Source organism: Ursus arctos, unplaced genomic scaffold, assembly GCF_023065955.2.
Source record: "Ursus arctos isolate Adak ecotype North America unplaced genomic scaffold, UrsArc2.0 scaffold_21, whole genome shotgun sequence".
Taxonomy (NCBI): domain Eukaryota; kingdom Metazoa; phylum Chordata; class Mammalia; order Carnivora; family Ursidae; genus Ursus; species Ursus arctos.
This window is the reverse complement of record NW_026622886.1, coordinates 19441101-19461065: the sequence shown is the minus strand read 5'-3', so window position 1 is coordinate 19461065 and position 19965 is coordinate 19441101. Positions and strand designations below refer to the sequence as shown.

Genomic DNA, 19965 nt, shown 5'->3' with positions numbered 1-19965 from the left:
CCTGTATGTATACAGGGACTAGGTGATCATGTGCTGAGATGTATGTGCAGTTATAAATGCTGGGTTGAAGGAGGCAGCGTGAATGAGAGCTCAGCCATTTGTGGGAGGTAGCTAGTGGGAGCGGTTTGGGCTTTGTTGCTATGCTCAAGTTTGCTCAAGGTGGGTGGACTTCAGTTAAAGCTGGGTTATAAGAACTTACCTTCTCTGGCAAGACTTTATGGCTGAGAAACAATGTTCTGGAAATGGAAAGATGGCGCTGACCCCAGGAGTAGATTGGACATAGCAAGCTGATTTAAGGACAAGAGGCAACAGAGTTTCAGGCTGGCCATTTGGAAAATGTGGATGAAAGTCCAATGCATAACAGAAGACGGACACCTCCCAGGTTGTCTGGGACTGTAGCTCTTCATACTTGGCAGGTTACCACTTCCTCTGCTCCCATCTTCCCACCAGATCCCCTTCACGCACCTGCTGCCAAAGGGGTCCACCACTGACATATTAATTCCTTTAATTTCCTTTTTTTTCTAACCTTCATTTTCTTTTTTAAAACTGAAATACAATCACATCTAACATTGTGTAAGTTTAAGATGTACGATGGGTTGGTTTGATGCATTGATATATAGCCATACGATTACCACCGTAACAGTAGCTGACACCGCTATCCCATCACATTGCATTTCCTTTTTTTGTGGTGGGATAATTTTCCTCTTTCAACATGAGAACTGGCTGCCTTGTTTCTTTAGATAATTTGTTTGGAAAGAAGTTGCGTTAGGGGAAATTCCAAGATATTCTCTTTGCGTCCATTTGTGTACATACACATACACACAGCCTCCCTCCCCAAAACTCTGATCGTATGTTTGACCACAAACAAAAACCTCAATTTTAAGTAGATTTCATAGGTCACCTTCCTTAACTATAATCTAATAACGTTACCAATAAGAAATAAGGAAATGAAAAATGTATCTTAGCACCAAGAAACAAGGTACATCTTATATAAACCCTGTCCTAAATAGAAAAAAATGAAAAAAAATCATGTGTTTGGATGGGAATACTTAATATTACAAATATATAAGATCTCCTAAAACTGATGCATATATTTAGTACCATTCCAATTAAACTCATAATCTCCTCACCCCATTTGGGTGAGATAATCTTAAAATTTATATGGAAGAGCAATCAATGTCTAGGAGATGCTAAGCAAATAATGAAAATAAAGATAAATAGAGATTTGCCTTTTCAGATGTTAAATATATTTAAAATCACAGTAGTAAAAGCTTGACATTGAAATAGAAGTAAATCAATAGATAATTGAAACAGAGCGGAATTCAGAAATAGATTCCAGATACATGATAATTTAATATATAACAAAAGCGTTATTTCAGTTCCGTGGGAAAAAGAGGGTATTTTTTAAGTAAATGGTCATGACATAGCTGATTAACCATCTGGATAAAAATAAAGTTGGACCCTTATCTCATACTTTACATAAAAATAAATTCCAGATTGATTACAGATAGAAGCTTAAAAAGCAAAACAAAGATGGTGGAACAATTTTATATTTGTCTATAGGCTAAAGTTTGGGAATAACTTTATAACCAAGGCAAAAACATGATGACATAAAACACGTTGTGTGGGGTAAAAGATACCACGCATACGAGTTGCAAGACAAACAGATTAGGAGACAATATGTGTCAGAAATATGACAGATAAGGATTAATATCTATACCAAGCGCTCTTAAAAACGATAAGAAAAATACAGAGCAGAAAAATAGTCCAAGAATATGAATATGTGATTCACAAAAGGGCAAATCAAATAGTCGATAAGACGTCTCTTTCTTTACATCAGCAGTCTGAGAAGTTCTCCTTCTCTGGCATGTCAAAGGGTGAGTTCCCTTAAGGCTCGAGGATGGATGGCGAGGGTCCCAACACAATGACGTGGGTCCTGAATCTTTTCCTTCCCCACACAGACTACAGTGACTGTGGTGGGAAGCTTCCCTCCCAGACGCTCCGAGTGGGAGTGCGTGGTGAAGAACGTGGACACGGGCAGGCAGCTGTGCAGGGGTCAGAGTCCGGCGAGCAAGACCTGCGCCTGCAGCGTCCCCACCAGAGCAACCTACAGAGGTAGGCGGGCCCTTTGCTGGTTTCTTGTTTGAAAGGGAAGAAGGCAAGAGAACATCCTGAGTGCAGATGGCCCAGGAAGCGAGTTGAATGTGAGGGGGTCTGTATAGTCCCACCCTATAGACCCAGTCTCTGCCCACCTCCTGCTGTCACCTCGGTGCTGCTCACCTCAGCTCTCCCTCATCCCTTGACTCCAGCATCCCGCGCTAACGTGGGAGTGGAGAATGATGGAGGAGGGGATGCTGGAGACAGCAGTGGAGTAAAGCTAGAGACCGTGGGACTGACCCCACCCAAAGGGCTCGGATAATTCAGAGATGGGAAGAGCTGGGAATGCCCTTGATGCAATGAGAAAATAGAACAGCTAATGTTCTATCATCATTGCATTCGTTCAGAAAGGAAGTATTATTGAATATCTACTATGTGGTGGGCACGGTGCTAGCTGCTGGGGATACAGTGACCAAAAAAGACAGACTTGGTCCTTGATGACAGTATTTATAGTCTCTTGGGGTAGAGACAAGTAAACTGTTACCATGCAGCGTGCAAATGTACAGAGAACCACGAGAAGCAGAGGAAGGAGGCACCTAAGTGAACCTGGGAGGTAGAGCCAAAGAAAAGGGGGAGGAGTATTCCAGGCAGAGACCAACTAGCTTGATGGCTAGAAAGAGAGAAAAGGCTTTGTTTGAAGAGCCAAAAGAAGTTCTATATGGTTTAGGCAAACGGGGTAGGGACAGATGGAAAGCAGAGCAATAGAAAATAGATACCAGAGAGGACACAGAGTGTCTGGTATAAAGAGCCATTTGCAAGCAATAAATTTTTGTTGAATGAATGAATGGCCACAGGTGGAGGATGGCTAGAAGAGGAAAGACGTGAGCTGTGAAAAATCAGACAGAAGGAAAGCTGTTAGGGTGATCCTGGTGGGGGTGACAGAGCGGATGCAGAGACAGACAGGGATGGAGAGAAGTGGACAGATTCCAGAGACGGACAGGAGTGACGGTGAACACACTGAGGATTCATGAATCCCTGTGGGCAAGAAAGACTAGAAGTGGGGTCACATCATTGGTGCAGGCCTCCTAAAATGGGGGACGATCACGATGGAATGGAGTTTTGTGGCGAGAGCTGGTGTCACTCAGTTAATCCCAAATCTCTCCAAAGGGAATTTAGCGCACCAGGCCAGAGACGCAAGCTTAAAAAATGCCTCTCGGCCACTGGGCTCTTGGTAACTGGTTGGGATCGATAGCTTGGAAAATGATTTGTGTTCTCCATTTTTCCTCGTTTACACTATGCAGCCTTTGTGATAGACTTCTGGTTAATTTTGCTCATTATAATGCAGATCTTACTCATGTATAAAATCTGTTTTTCAAGTTTTTGAGATCACCTCGTAAAGCTCTTTGGTCGCGTTGAGAGCCTCCATCCGTTGCACCCAACCTCTGTCTGCCCTTTTCTTGGAATGCCTTGAATATTCTGAGCCAGCAAACTCCCGTCCCACCTTGTGCACTCAGCCAGTGTCATTGCCAAACCTGTGTCCGTGCCGTCACCCCTTTCATCAAATCCTGTTGCTCTTCTGCTTTGAAACATTGGAGGAAGAGTCACTTCCTTCATAACGGTCCGGCTATTTGGGCACCTCCCACAGTCCCCACAGGCACCCCCATCTTGGTAGCCAGGTGCCACATGGAACTCAGACCACTAGTGGGATGTTTCCTTGACTGTCCTGTCATTGTTGGGTTTTTCCACCTGAGCCATTTTATCTCTTACAGAATCACTGTGAATGCTACCAGAGCAGAGATCAAATACATTCATTTCCTTGTGATATTTCCCAGTAGTGTTTTGTGCATGGCTGACCTGAAGAAAAATGCAGCTTTTCCTGGTGTTCATCACTGAACATTGTAGATTCCACTGAAATGTAATTTCCCTGGGAGTCTCTCCATGCTTCCTGTCCGTATGTCCGTTCTACTAACATTTACAAGTGGCTCTGCCAATGCTCTTGCTGAGAGGTCATGCCCCCCCCCCCAGCCCTCCTTGTCTTTACAACCAAGGGTTATCCTTTCACATATAACCCCTTCATGTGAGCAGAATCGTATGTGGCATCCTGGCTTTTAGAATGTTATCGCTGTAGAAAAGTATCTTAAGATAAGAGTTCTCAGACTTTGGGAATCACACACTAATAACATTTCAGTAAGAAAGGGTGCCAACAAACTTACACCAACTTATTTGGTCAAGCGAAGTCTTTCGTTTTAGAAGTCTCATCCTGTCTCCACTAACTCATAAAAGGAAGACAGTATCCTACCAAATGGATGATGGTGAAAACCTCACAGAGGAGCACTGGTCCCTGGACACAGTGGGTTTTGAAGGGGGCCACTCCAGGCTGCGGCACCCAGCGCCGGCTGTATGCAATCATGTCATGGGGAACGCTGCCCACCACAGAGTCCCAGAGGCTCTCCGGGTGTGTTACGTCAGGATATCGAGGGGCGTGGCTCTGGGAACGGTTTTCATCAGTTTCTCAAGTGATTCTGACTGGGATTGGGAATCATCTTGGATAGAATATGGAAGTTAAAGACATACAGAAACGATGACGTTTCTCTAATGCTGATTGAGCACGGTTTTTATTTTTCTTGTTACTTTATTCTTTTCAAGGGTTTCTACCCAATGAGTATGTTTTCCAAAGCAAATAAGAAAACCTTTTATCATAGACTTGGCAACAGTTGACTCCAAGAGGATCACGGAGCCCAGCCCATGGGAAGCACACTTAGGGTCTGTTGGGCAAACATCAGTAGTGTGGATTTTGCTGAAGCTACAGGAATTTCGTTTCTAACATTCTGGTTATCATGTTCTAGGCAGTTCTTGCTCGGTGACTTGTTTTATTCTTATGCTGTGGCCAATTACAAGCTGAGATAGTGATCCCGGGGAGAGTATGAGATGTAAATGGGCTGTAAAATGGCTTTTTCCTAGTGATTATCCATGGGAGGCTTGGAATGCGAGGTGGGCCCGGGTCTGTTTGGAGGCTTGTGCTCTGCACTTTGGCTGCCTGACGTGAATGGCCCACGGGAAGGAACCACATACTGATTGAAATGTTAGCGAACAGCTGGCACACCCCCACCCTCTATGCAAAGGAGGCAAAAATATTTATTTTTTGCATTTACAGCTTTGCTTGACGATAGCGGGACTCCACCGTAAATGACATTTTTTTCCCCTTTGCTCCAGATGTTTTGGTTGTCAACGTGACATTCTCTGTCGGTTCTTGGCATTTATCAAAAAGATTCAACTTTACCAACTGCTCGTCATTAAGAGAGTAAGATTTTATTTGAAATTTAAATATTCTCTCATTGGTTTTAATTTATTTATTTGCTTTATGCCTCCATTTCCTCCATAAAGAACTCTTTTGTGGAGTGGAACTTTCTAAAGTGCCTTTTGGAGCATGGCCTAACGGGAGATAGGAGGGCCCCTGAGCTAATAAGCTGGCTCGTTCAAGCCCTGGTAAGTAAGGTGGAGCAGCTAAGGAGCAAACAACTGGGCTTAAGTGTTCCTCCCAACAGGGAAATACGTTTTCCCCAGACCACAAGGCGCCTTGGAGTGAGTAGAGTTGGGGGGGGGGGGGGAGCGGGGAGGTGGTGCTGCTATGTTCTCCCCTGATCGGAATGGCTTTGGGAATTTGAGTCAAGGGAGAGGGTGTGAGCATGAGGCAAGGGAGATCATCAAGGAGAAGGACAAGATGAAATCTCTTTCATCGAAAGAACATGTTCATTCTCCCCCCGCTCCCACCTTTTTGTATCACCTTTGGCCATGTTGGACTACGTACCCCCCTGAGTTAGGGCCACACCTCACTCCTTGCCTCTAATGCAGAGAGAAGATAGGGAGGAAATGTGTTTCTCAGATTTCTGATTTTCCAGTTGAAAGATGGGTTGGAGGTTCCCATGGAAACAACGGGAAGCTGTATTATTAGTGATTCTATAGTTCATTCAGTCGTTTGATTGACCAACTCTGTGGGTATCGAATGCGAGTTTCTTTTGGCCTGGCTTGGGAACCACTGTTGGTAGGGGGGGAAAGGAATTCAGGCTCGAAACGGAGTTGGAGAGTCCCTCTACAGCTAGCCAAACAGGAGCCCCTGGACCACATCATTATTGCTGTGGCGCTCTCAGAGAAGGATCAAGTTCAGTTCTAGTAAACTAGATGAATTTCAGGAGGAAGAAGAAACCAAACTTGATACAGAAAGCCTCAGAAGTCTGTGAAAATAGGGAAGAAGGGGCAGAGTTACAAAGAATTTTATAGCTCAAAGAGGGCTGAAACATAAAGCAGGTTCCCCCTCCCCAGTCAGAGGCCAGGTGGAAGGAAGTGACTGGCCCCCGGCCCCACAACTAGGTAATTAAGCAGCTGCTGAGACCCGCAGCTCCTCAGACGGAGAGAGTGCCCGGTCCTTGGGTACCTACTTCCCTTAGTAAAATGTGCAGTACAGGACTCGCCCCTGCGGGGCAGCGGGGCAGCGGGGCAGCGGTGGGAACGCAGATCGCAGGGCTGCTTCTAGCTCACGTGGGTGTCTGGATACGCACGTCCAGTGAGCCATGTTTTCTTCTCCCGTCGAAGCAGCAGTTTCTCTAGATCAGAGTCACAGAGTGCTTTGGCATTTCTAGAAGACTCTATAAAATACGAATGGTGTCCCCTCTCCCTGCACTGGCCCTCTAGCTGTCCCAGCCTGACACCCCCCCCCCCGCCCCCCGTGGCTGTGTTTCCAGACCAACCTCAGTTTCTGTTTTTATTGTTCCTTCAACTCCGATTTTCCTATGACGAGCTTTTCAAGCCCTCTGCTGTGAGCCTCACGTGATAGGTTATTTGATTAGTAGACACAGTTCTTCCTTAATTTGATGAAAAAGCCAACAGTGGCACCCCTTCCCTCTACTTGCCAGGCGATTCTTTTGGTCTCGCATCTTCCAGGCAGTTGGGGGTTGTTACCGCTCCAGCGAGGGAGGGCGTGCTGAGCCAGGGCTGGAGATGGGGAGGTCAGTCTCCAGAGGGAAACTTACCTGAGGGTAGACAAATAGCAGAACCAGATTCAGAAACAGAGCCAGTGGGTTCCTGTTATCTCCCAGCGCAGCAGGTGACCCCAGCTTCCGGTTTCCATGGCAACAGCCCTGCAGGTGTGATGACAGTCCATCAGCCCCGGGGGCTGCCCAGAGCAGGGCACAAAGTCAGTGCTCTAGCCTCAGCCTCAGAGGACTGTCTTCTCTCCCCTGGGTTCATCAGTCTGTCCAGGGGTTTGGTTTGGGTTTTTTTTTTTTTTTTTTTCTGATCTTCTTTTAAATGCTTGCACACTGCATCACAGAGGGAAATTGTGGGAGGTGAACGTTTTCCTAAAAATGCAGGAATTAAGTTGGTTTTCCGTGTTGCCAGATGCCCAGTATGTATTGGAACTGGCTGTGCTTGGTGTAAAAGTGAGAGGAAGTGTATCCATCCCTTCACAGCCTGTGACCCTTCTGATTACAAGCGAAGCCAGGTAAAGTACCATTTTTGGTATTACAAGGTTTAACCACAAATAAATGTTCGTGATCACCCAGTCCCGGTCTGTCTTTTGTGTTTGTTTCAAACTCTGAATTTCCCATCTGTTCGAATGTTGAAGGGCTATTCCTCATTTCAGGAACACTGTCAAGCTGCTGTTGAGAAACGGACACCACCCAGGACAGCAGGAGGAGGAAGATTCACGGACAATAAGAGTAATAGGACCCATCAGGGCTTGCAGGTCAGACCCTGATTTTGGACTCATGACAGAAAAAATTCCCCTTTTAAAAATGACAGTAACTACTCCTCCTACTTTGGGTTCCTTTAAAAAATTCCCTGTTTTACTTTCTACCAAAATTCCCTTCTTTACCTTTGATTTTTAACCAAGTTCCACTTAATTGGCTCAATACATCAAAGACTGCACGCTCACATAAAAGAAATTAAAATTCTGTAATTATGAAAAATGATATTGTTCCAGTAGGAGTAAAATTTTCAAGGTGACTTCGCAGCTCACTCTGGAGGAGTTAGAAGGAAGCAGATAACACACAGCACTGAGGGGGTTTCAGTTCGAACCACACATTTGCGATGGCATTCCTGGGGGTTATGTGGGGTGAGGGGAGTCTATGCAGAGTATACAAACTAACCTCCTTCAGATTGCCTCTCTTTACTTTGTGGAGGTGATCTGACCCATAGTTAATACTGCCAAAGCAAAGAATTGTGTCTTATGACACACACACATACACACACATATGTGTATATATGTATATGTATACATATAAATTATATATAATTATAAATATATCATAAATATATACATATAAATATATTTATATATATATTTTTATGTCTCTCCATTTCCCCAAAATTTTCTTATGATATATATATATACACACACATATGTGTATATATATGTATATGTATACATATAAATTATATATAAATATATCATAAATATATACATATAAATATAATATATTTATATGTATATATTTCTATGTCTCTCCATTTCCCCAAAATTTTCTTCATGGAAAAATATTTTCCATGAAATTTCCTTGGAAATTCCACTGATTTTCTTCATAGCCAATCACCAGGATCAACCAACAGACATGTTTGAAAAGAAAGGATATGACAATGTGAACATTCCGGGCAGAGTATAGTGGCTGTGCTGAGAGTGGCTGGCTTCACTGAGCCGACAGGAGTTAATTGAGCATGTACTATGTGGTGACAAGCAAAACAGGATAGGTTCTTGCTCTTACTAATCTGGAGGTCTAACAGGAGCAGACAAATTAAAACAACATTTCTTTTTCTAAAAGGCTCCGTTTTCTATTTCATGACTAATCTGTGGCTTTGATTTATCCATTTGTTGTTACTTAAGTTCAAGTGCCAATATAGATAAGTAGCACATTTTTCGTCGCTACTGAAATGTTGATAGTAACTTGAGGTGAATGACTAACAGGCAGAGAGAATGTGAATCAAAATGGATTATGAAGTTAATTGAAGACATTAGAAAGGCTTGGTGTGCCAGTATCTCCAGATTTGAAGTCTTTGAGGTTTTATTAATTGATGGACTACTCTTCTCTTCCCATTAGCTTGTAAAACTAAGACATAATGACAGGTATTTGGATTAAGGAAGCAGTGGCTTTTTAAAATAATTAAATTTCTCTTTTGTTATTGTCTTAGTTGTTTCTTTTCAATTTTAGTAAGAGATACTTAATTTACCATCTTTGCCGCTTCTAAGTGTGCGGCTCAGTGGTGTTAAGGACAGGCACACTGTTGTGCAACCATCATCACAGTCCATCTCCAGAACACATTTCATCTTGCAAAACCGAAACTTTGTACCCAGTTAAAAAATAACTTCCCGTTTCCTCTCCCCCCCCACCCCCTGCCAGTCCCTGGCAACCACCATTCTACTTCCTATCTCTATGAATTTGATTACACTAGCTACTTCATATAAGTGGAATCATACAGGAATTGAATTGTCTTTTTGTGATTGGCTTATTTCATTTAACATAATGTCTTCAAGGTTCATCCATATTATAGCATGGAACACAATTTGCCTCTTCTTTAAGGCTGAAAAATATTCTACTGTATGTATATACTACATTTTGTTCATCCATTCATCTGTGGTTGGACACTTGGGCTGCTTCTACCTTTCGGCTATTGTATATAATGCTACTATAAACACGGATGTATAGATATCTCTTGAAGACCCTGTTTTCCCTTCTTTTGGGTGCATATCCAAAAGGGGAATTGCGGAATCATGTGGTAATCCTGTTTTTGATTTTGGGAGGAATGCCATGCTGTTTTTCATAGTGTTCTGCCATTTTACATTCCCACCAACAGTGTATAAGCATTCCAGTTTCTCCACATCCTTCTAACTCCTGTCATTTTTGTGGTTGTTTTTATGGTAGCCATCCTAAGTGGGTGTAAGGTGGTATCTCATTGTGGTTTTGAGTTGCTTTCCCCTAGTAATTAGTGATATTGAGCATCTTTTAATGTGCCTGTTGGCCATTTGTGTATCTCCTTTGAGAAATGTCTATTCAAGTCCTTTGCCCATTTTTTACTCAGGTTGTTTTTCTTTGTTGTTGATTTATTAGGTGTTCTTTATATATTCTGGATATCAACCTCTTATCAGATACATGATTTGCAAATATTTTCTCCCATTCCATAGGTTGCCTTTTCAATCTGTTGATTGTATCCTTTGATACACAGTTCTTAACTTGGTGAAGTCTGGTTTTTCTCTTTGTTTCTTGTGCTTTGGGTGTCCTATCCTGGAAATCATTGCCAAATCCAATGTCATGAAGTTTTCACCCATGTTTTCTTCTAAGAGATTTACAGTTTTAATTCTTACATTTAGGTCTTTGGTCCATTTTGAGTTAATTTTTATATATAGCATAAAGTAAGGGTCCAACTTCATTCTTTCCCATGTGGATATCCAGTTTTCCAAACACCACTTGTTGAAAAGATTGTCCTTTTCCCATTTAATGGCCTTGGCACCCTTATCAAAAATCATTTGACCAGATAAGCAAGGGTTTACTTCTGGGCTGTCTGTTCTGCTCCACTGCTCTATATGTCTGTCTTTATACCCATATCACACTGTTTTCATTACTGTAGCTTTGTAATAAGTTTTGAAATTAGAAAGTGTGAGTTGTTCAACTCTGTTCATCTTTTTCAAGACTGGGAAAAATTTAAACTTTTATTTTGAGGCAATTGTAGATTACGTGTGCTTGTAGAGAAATAACACAGAGAGATCTTCCCTATCTTTTGCCTGGTTTCCCCCAATAGTAACATCTTGCAAAACTATCACATGGTATCACAACCAAGATACTGACAGTGATAACAGTCAAGATACAGAACAGCTCTATCACCACACCCCCTTTCCTCCTCCCTCCTACTCCTCATTTCTGACCCCTGGCTTCTACTAATCTGCTCTCCATTTCTATAATTTTATAATTGCAAGGAGTCTATATAAATGGAGTCATCCAGACGTGCCCTTTTGGGATTGGCCTTTTTAACTCAACATAATTCTCTGAAAATTCATCCAAGCTCTTTTACAGATCAATAGTGTGTTCCTTTTTATTGCGGAGTGGTAGTCCAGACAATGACTTTTAACATTTCTTTTATGTTAGTGTCTTCCTGTGCCTTTTGACCTTTGACACTGGGTGGTTAGAAGAACTGGCTGGGTTACCAAGAGGGCAAGACAAGGCTGAACGTAACCAAAAGTCCAGGCCTGTCTCCAGTGCTGCTGTGTGAATGACCCTTCTTAGTTTGGAGAAAGGTATTTTGTTGATACTGGAATGTTTTCTTTGAATACGTGGCTCAGAACAGAATCTTGACTTCGGTTCATAGGGAATGACGTAGTATTGGTCACAGGAGGGATTGCTCACGCTCTGGCGTGTGCTACTGTCTTTCATTATCATGTGATGTGTAACTCCGCATTTCTAGTTTGGGTCCTGTGTTGGCCTTAAATGAAGTACTGAACACTTGTGCTGGCAGAGAAGCCACTGAGAGCTCTCCCTCGATGCATCTTCCCATACCACCCATGTGCTGAGTGTTTCCTGCGTGCTGGGTGCTGAAGACAGAAGGTGGGGATGGTGCAGACCTCTTCTTAGGCTTCATGATGCTGATCTGGAGTTGAATCTTCCTACAGGTATATGTTGGGCACCTAGTCAAAGCCATTATATTGAGCTTCGTGGCTACAATGAGGAGGACACAGATGAATCAGGCACATGTCTTGCTATCAGTCTCAAGATTCTTGTCCATGAGTACATAGTAAGAATATAAGATAAAAAATATTAACATAGGAGAAGTACCTGAAATTACACGAACTCCGAGAGCCTGGCTGTGCCCACAGTCTTGGCTTAGTCATTCCTATTTATTTAAGCCCAGTCCTGGCAGCTAAAAACACTTAATCAGTGTGGTTGGTTAAGGTTTTGATGGATGGATGGATTGATAAACAGAGATGGCATTTCAGCCAACCATTGAGGGATAAGACACATGGAGACAGAGGACTGGGTATTCTAAGCAGAGGGGTTAGCATTAGCAAAAGCATAGTGGGTTGCCAGAAAATTGCAGGGCATCCGTACCTGGGGTCCAGGAGACCCCAAGTAATTCAGTCTGGCTGGAGAGAAGGGTGCAGGAAGTCCTGGGACACAGGGCTGACATGACACTGTAACCTGCATCTATGGGGCCTTTCACACCAGGCCAAGGAGCTTGGGTTTTGTTCTTCGATAGCCACAGGATGCTACTTGAGACATTTATCTTTTAAGGTGGGAATTTGCTCATCCGAGGACGTGGCACTTAGGAGACAGGGTTCTTGGCTCAGTCTCAGGTTGGGCCTGCTGCCCTCACGCTGTTTCATGTCCTTATCCCCACTTTACCCGAGCTACAAATGTGTGTTGTCATTCATCAGGGAGGGGGCTGCATTAAGGAAAGACACCACGAAAATAGGGACGTGAACTCAAAGCCCTGTGTTTGCCCTTTGGATAAGAAATACTGTCAGCCATGGAGGCCGGTCTCTCTCAGACAGTTGGCCCCGTGGCCCTATGCTCACCTCCCTTCCTTGCTTTTCTTAACAGTCTTCCACCTGCTGAGAGAAGAGCTGGCTGCTCTCCCTCTCCTGTTCTCACAGAAAGGTTGTGAAGATCTATGAGATGATGTTGTTCTAATATTTGTTATTCTTCGCCGTCTGCTTATCTCGGTCGGGTGGAAATACACCCTGCAAAGCCGTGTCTCCTGCTCTCGGGGGACCTACATTCATAGTGTTCTTTCTTTGTCTTCATCGCACCTCCTGTTCTCGTTCTCCACCACTTCTGGATATGCATCCTAATTTCTCCCAGGCAATCCAAATCGACTCCTTCAGACACCTTGCCTTGAACAGCGAAATTAAGTTTAAGATCTACCTTGTTGGGTGGCTTCTGTGGGTGTAGCAGTGGGCAAGGTGCTGTGGAATGCAGTGGCAATCGTTCATTTATCCATTTATTCAAAATGTGTTTATTGAGCACTTACTATGTGCTAGACAGGTGGGCAAAATGTGTGCCCTCATGGAGCTTACACTGTGGAACTTACAGTATTTTGGAGGAAGTAAAATTCATTTTCATGAAGCAGTTGAGTGTGTACAACAGAAGAAGATGTAAGAAGGAGTGCCAGAATGTACTAAATTGAATAGGGGTAACCCATAGTTTCTGAGCCTATGCTATGTCCTAAGCTCAGAGTATCTCTTTATGTAAGCTTCACAGTGAGCCTGTTATCCCCAGTTTACAGACGAAGCGACGCTGGCTTGCAGAGGACAGGTGGGTAGTAAATGATAGGCAAGAGCTTTGAACCCAGGCAGTCTGACGCCAGAGCCTACAGTTTTAACCACTGCTCTACACTGTATGACCTCAATGAATATAAGCAAGTATTACATGATGTAGTGTTCATGATAAGAGTCAGTCTGGACGGGAGAAAGCTAACGTTGGCTTCTCTTGGTGTTAGACTGGCAGAGCCTGTCCCATCTGTGGCACAAACGTGCATGGGGTGAAGACCTCCAGCCAGGGCAGGGGTATTAGCTTCAGAGCCTCCAGAGAGGGGCGGCATCTTCTCTAGAACTGCGAGAGCAAAAAAGGCCCAAGATGGGAAACTGAGGCCTATAGGAGAGTGGAGCAGCAAGAGCCTCGTGCTGAAGTCGAACTCAGCAAAGGGGTGGGGTTTGATTTACACTCGGGGTCTCTGGAGGGGAGGAGCTGCCCGCCCTCGTCATGGAGTCCCAGTCACCCAGGCCAGTTCTGAGTTGCCACACTCGGAAGAAGGTTCAGTGGCCAAGAGTAACAACTATGTGGAGTGGCCTTGGCAGCCCCTCCTGGGGCCAGGCCAGCCTCCCCTTAGAGTCTCCAGGTCAGAGAAGTGAGCCTTGATCTCTTAGCCCAGGACCTTGGTCTGTCATCTTCTGGTCTGTCTCAGTTGCCACTCTGATTCTTGGTACATCCTGGGGCCATCGGGAGATTGGAGGTTACATCTCATTTCCTGGGGCCTGTACAGGGGCCCCCATGAGGGAGTGTTCACTTGGGTCTGATCCATGACCCTGTTGTCCTAGCTGGTGCTCTCATTTTTTCTTCGGTGGGATTGTATTTTCTTTCAGTATCTCACCTCCTTTTATACTTTTCTATTTCCGCTGCTGGCCACTGCTTTTTTCAACTTCTACATTTCATGAATACATTACTTCTGTCCTTCTCAGTCATTAATAAAGATGTTAAATAATTCTGAACCAAATATTCACCCCTGTAGGGCCCTACAGGACACTTTCCTTTAATTAGTTGTGCTACCTTTCATCTCTCTAATGTCCTTTGGTTTCAGATTTCCAGCTGGTTTTGAATCCATGTGACTTTTTATCCAGTCCTGTTTGAACTAATTTCACCAGTGAAACTCTGAGAGACGTTTTACTGAGCGTTGATTCAGGTCCAAGCCTACCGAGAGCTTTGCTATATTCAGATTTTTTTAAAAAACAGATTAATAGCGTACAATTTGGTTTTAATAAACGGAGCCTTCCTAATGCACCTCTTTCCTATATTCTTTTCAATCATAGCAGTATTTTCTCCATTAATGTCATGGTAATTTGAATTGTGTTGACGTCAGACTTCACAAAAAGTACTCTTACTGTCAGAAGTGATCCTTTAGACCTTTTCAGAGATAGCTATTTCTTAGGGGTTGTGCTGTTTCCAATATCTTACAATGACTTCGTTTTAAGAAAATAAAAATAAGTGGGTATTCTGTAATCACCTAATTAACCAGTTTCTAATGTGCTTTCATATACAAAAAAGGGAGTAATTTAAACTAGTGAGCGACCAGAGTTCATAGTGTTCTATTAAATAATTTAAAATTGGGCAGCCATTTAAAAAGAGCTCTTATGTCTTTAAAATGCAACTGACAAGAAGCGGACTGTTCTGAGGTTAATTGCTGAACAACACAGGTGGTGAAGGTTACCGTCAGTGGCGTTTGGATTTGGTGCGTGGAAATCCTTGGACCTAAGATGAGGGCGGAATCCTACTGTATGGCTGGAAGAAAGCGTCTCTTTGTATCAAACTAGATTCTGTTTTTATTTTTATTTTTATTTTTTAAGATTTTTATTTATTTATTCGACAGAGATAGAGACAGCCAGCGAGAGAGGGAACACAAGCAGGGGGAGTGGGAGAGGAAGAAGCAGGCTCATAGCGGAGGAGCCTGATGTGGGACTCGATCCCATAACGGCAGGATCACGCCCTGAGCCGAAGGCAGACGCTTAAACGCTGTACCACCCAGGCGCCCCTAGATTCTGTTTTTAAATTAACCCCTTTGGTGTGTCAGCTTGGGGGCCTACTACTTCATACCAGGCTCTGAGATTAACTCTTGATTAAAATATAAAAATAGATCTAAAATAAGTGTGTGAAACATTTGTTGGGAGGTCATTCTTTGCCTTCTGTCTGTACAGGATTTTTAAAAACCTTTATCAGTAAAAATAGAAGATGTTATATTTCTAAGAATTGTTGCAGCCACAGGGTAGAGCCATGTAGCTACCCTCTCTCTCTCTCTTTTTTTCCTTGTATACCTGCACCATGTATTCGATGAGATCCTCTTGCTAGCTCTTTAACTCACTCATTAACATCAAGAGAGGTTCTCCAAGCAAACAAAGGACAACTAATCTGACCCTCTTTGCAAACAGACTAGAAGCATCTGCTTTCAGGAGATAGACCAGGGCTGGATTTCATCCTAGACAGCCAATGGAAACTTCTCTAAACAAAAGGGTTTAAAAATAAAATCCTTTTGAAGTAGCAGGGCTGTCTCTGCTCATGGAGAAATAAAAAGTTAATAAGGCAACGTGGTAGGTCCTCTGATGGTGTTTATAGAACCATTTAAGACACAAAATATAACCCCCTTAAATTTTTTTTTTTTTTACTTCAGTTATAAGGTTCTTTTTATCCTCTCCCGAGAGTAGAGAAGCAGCATTTACTTGGGGTGTGTGAGAATCTTGAGCAGCAGATATCACAGTATCAATACAGAGAATCCAGAAGGGCTGTCCAGAAAGAAACGTGGGGCTCACAGTGGACTTGGATGTAAATGTGAGTCTTTTTTGGGATTAACGTAAAACAAAATGCAGGCTATCTTGCCGCCCTAAGAAGGCAGTGGGCTTCTACTGTACAACGGTTAGCACCTTTATTTCTACAAAGAGCCAGACGGTGAATGGTTTAAGCTTTGTGAGCTCCGTGGTCTCAGCCACAGCTACTCCCCGCTGTCGTGCGAAGCAGCCATGGGTGATACGTCCCTGAATGGGTGTGGCTGTGTTCCAAAAAGACTTCCTTTGTGGACACTGAAATCGGAATTTCATGTATTTTCGCATGTCCTGGAACATTATTACTTTTTTGACATTTCTTTCACGGGCCATACAAGGGCAAGTGATGGACGGGATTTGGCTTGCTCCAGGCAAATCCAGTAGTTCGCCAGCCCCTGCCCCGGGGCACGCGTAGATCATGTGTCTCCCACAACACCTGGGGCTCTGCTGGGGACCCCATACGTGCTCAATAAATACGTGTTCACTTAGCTGTCACTGTGTCAGAGCGAAGAGTAAGCCTTTAGCTATAGAGCACACACTTGACATTTGCAAGGGATTTATCTTGAAGTCTTTGCTAATCCCCCCATTCCAAGTACCACTCTTGCAGATAATTTCCCCCATAAAATGCAGTCAAGTATAACAGAATAATTAAAGTGACCCTTTCAGACCCTTCATGATTCTATAAATATGGGGCAAAAGTCCTCTACTAAGTGATTAAAATAAATTTTGCCCCTGGAATCAGTTCTGTCACATTGCATCATTGCTGTGATGACATGAACGATGAATCGACCTCCATCTGCAGAATCCACAGTGCTAATGAGTGCGGGTGACCGCTCTACGTACATACAGCACCTGTGTTTGCCGAGGAGCAGAAGCCAGCCTCTCTTTCGGCAGCCGTTGCAGCCTGAACAGCCCCGCAAGTCCTTTGTGAGAAGCATCACACAGGGGAAGGAGCAGAGGGTAGCAGGCTGCTTCAGAAGGCAGGTGGCAAGCCAGCACTGGGCATGACCAATGCTCTCCAGGTGCCATCAGTGGCTTCCTCCTAGATTTGATCCTCCATGTGGATACGTTTGGCATTTACGGCTTCACCGAATATCACATGATTTTGTGTGTCTGGCCCTGGAGGTTGTTTGCAGATGTCAAGTGTACAAGCACGAAACGCACTCATGCTAGAGATGTGCGGCACTTTATATTTTGGCCGGTGTCAGAGTTGTCTGTCCTGTCTTGGTCACCATACTGTAGGAGAATACAGACATGCTGCGGATGGTCCACAAAAGAACAACAGAATGATCAAAACGATAGACGATAGCATCTGTAGAAGAAAAGTGAAAGGAATCAGAATTGTCTTGTCTTTGAAAGGGAAATGATTCTTGCCATCAAATAAAGGCCTTATTCTTTTAAGGAGAATTTGTATTTTTTTTTTTTTTTTAGCTGTGTGGAATACTTGATTTGTTTTGTTGTGTTTTTAGATTTTATTTCTTTCTTTCTTTGAGAGAGAGAGAAAAGGAAAGCACGAGTCGGGGGAGGAGGGAGAAAGAGAGAGAGAATCCTAAGCAGACTCTGCGCTGAGTGCAGAGCCCAACACAGGGCCCCCGTAACCTGTGAGGTCATGACCTGAGCCCAATCCAAGAGTCAGACTTTTAAGAAGATTTTGATTAGACGTTGCACACAGAGAAGCAAGGTGCATAAGCCTACATGGCGTGGGGCCTCGGGTAGCAGGTTATTGCAAGGGAAACTTTCTTGATAAGGGCCTAATAAAGTCTGTAATGGGTACCAGGGAGAAGCAGCAGTTCACCACAGTGGTTTGGCATCTGACTACTGGATATCAGGTGGCTGATTGGGTTCATTTATTGAAGTTTTTCCCTGCAGTATACTCCTTGATTCAAATAGCCCAACTGAGACAAACAAAAAATAGGGACTGTTTTCTGGGAATTAAATTTATCCAGAATGACATTTATTCCAGCTTAATGATAACACTGGCCTAGCATCAGCAGAGTCCTTGTCTCTCCCTTCATGCTGTTGTATGGCGAGCCTTCTGAGGCTGTGAGGCGGTGAGCGTTTTTGAGTCTCCAGTGAGATCTCACTCTTCAGACAGAATGTCAGACTCTTCAACTGTATTTTCAACTGTCTTGTGAGACGAAGACTAATTGGTTTGACCTCATGCTGTCGCATGTTGAGAGACGTGAATCTTCAGCACTCTTCCTTGAATTCATTGATTTCATTAAACACTGTCTGCTTGTGTTTGCAAAATGTCGTAATTTCCCAGTGATTTCTTCGAACGGCAGCACATAAACAGATTTTTTGGAACAATGCCATTTCTTGGCTTTGATCTTGTGTGTGAATCCTTATTTCCAACAGGTCTTTTACCACATTAAGTCCATTGAGCCACGGAAGATATCGACTTTAGGGAAAAGTAACGTGATCGTCACAGGGGCAAACTTCACCCAGGCTTCCAACATTACGATGATCCTGAAAGGAACCAGTACTTGCGAGAAGGATGTGTGAGTTGATATAATAGTAGTTTATCCTTGGTAATATAGGAAAAAGCTCAAACTTATGCCAGAGGCATATCATTGTAATTATAATCTTTCAAAGTATTGCCATGTGCCAAAGTGGGCCATTGTTTTGCATATTTGATGTAACATAAGTTCAAGAAGGAGAATAATTTAAACACCACATTTGAAGTTAATTGTGAGAGAATCTGTTCCCTCTTACCCCCCAAGACCTCAGAACCCACTAATTTCAAGGATGTTGCCTATTGAAGGTCTTGATTCCTATCTCTTAATGAAATCAAGTATTTTGAGTAGCAAATATCATCTTGAAGATGATCCCCATAGAAAAATAGTTGCATACTTAGGAATTTGATGGTAAAATAGGACCGCTCTTTCAATGTATCACCCAAAGTTGAAAAAAAAAACAAAACACCTTCCTGATCTGTTTTATTCTTTGTAACCTTCTCTTCACTGGATTGGTTTCAGGCTAAATAAGTGGAACATATATTAGTAGTTTAAAAAAAGACTAAACACCCCAACACAGATATCTGGTCCGTGTGCCATTTGGGCATCATTATTTCTGTAACTTCTTTTCCCCTAATTCATCCTTTCAATAAAACTTTGAGAGAGAAAAGAATTTTTCAGTGTCTCCCCGACATCCTTGTGCAAATGTTACCCCCAAGAGAGATGTCATAATAATAACACAATAGATAATTTGAGTTTTCTGCTTGTTAGCTTTCATAAGTTTGGGTTAATTTGAAGTAAAAGACACGGCAGTCTATATGAAATAAAACACTGAGCTCATTCTCATTATGGAAGTGCGTTGGCGACAATGCGCGGAAGCGTGGTGTTTTGGCTTTTAACCACTAAAACAGACTTGAACAGCATTTTCATCTGCCACACTTATTTACTGCATTTTCTGTTTTCATGCATTTGCTACATGTAACTGGCATCCTCTTCCCCCTCCTCACAGTAAATTTGGGATGTCTGTCATCTTGATGGAGAAAGCTGTTCATGGGTGGCTCTGCTGTTTACCAGAATTATCAAGCACACATGAGCGGCTATGTCTATGCGGCATAGGCATTTTTGTGCCGTTGATCCTGGCTAAATACCTTATTGCAAAAATCTTTCATTTTGTGTAGCTAAATCTGTGAAGTTAGACACCTGTGTGTTCACTGAAAGGCAATCACCTTCACTGGAAAATAAGTTGGTGCTCAGAGCATTACCGTGTTTTTGACTCTTTATGCTCTCATTTCAATTCCGAATGTGTCTTGAGATACTGCAGTTATTGAATTAAATGACTGGGAGGGCTTT

The 19965-nt window shown here is 43.1% G+C and overlaps 1 protein-coding gene across 1 annotated transcript in view; it reads left to right on the top strand.

Annotated features, from left to right (window-relative positions):
• The window catches only part of PLXNC1 (plexin C1), a 142391-nt gene that overhangs the window by 61359 nt on the left and 61067 nt on the right, over window positions 1–19965 (top strand). The window contains exons 6-10 of the mRNA XM_026499885.4: window positions 1962–2115; window positions 5311–5398; window positions 7492–7594; window positions 7736–7837; window positions 18518–18660. Coding sequence (XP_026355670.1) covers window positions 1962–2115; window positions 5311–5398; window positions 7492–7594; window positions 7736–7837; window positions 18518–18660 — 590 coding nt within the window. The remainder of the gene's footprint in view (window positions 1–1961; window positions 2116–5310; window positions 5399–7491; window positions 7595–7735; window positions 7838–18517; window positions 18661–19965) is intronic.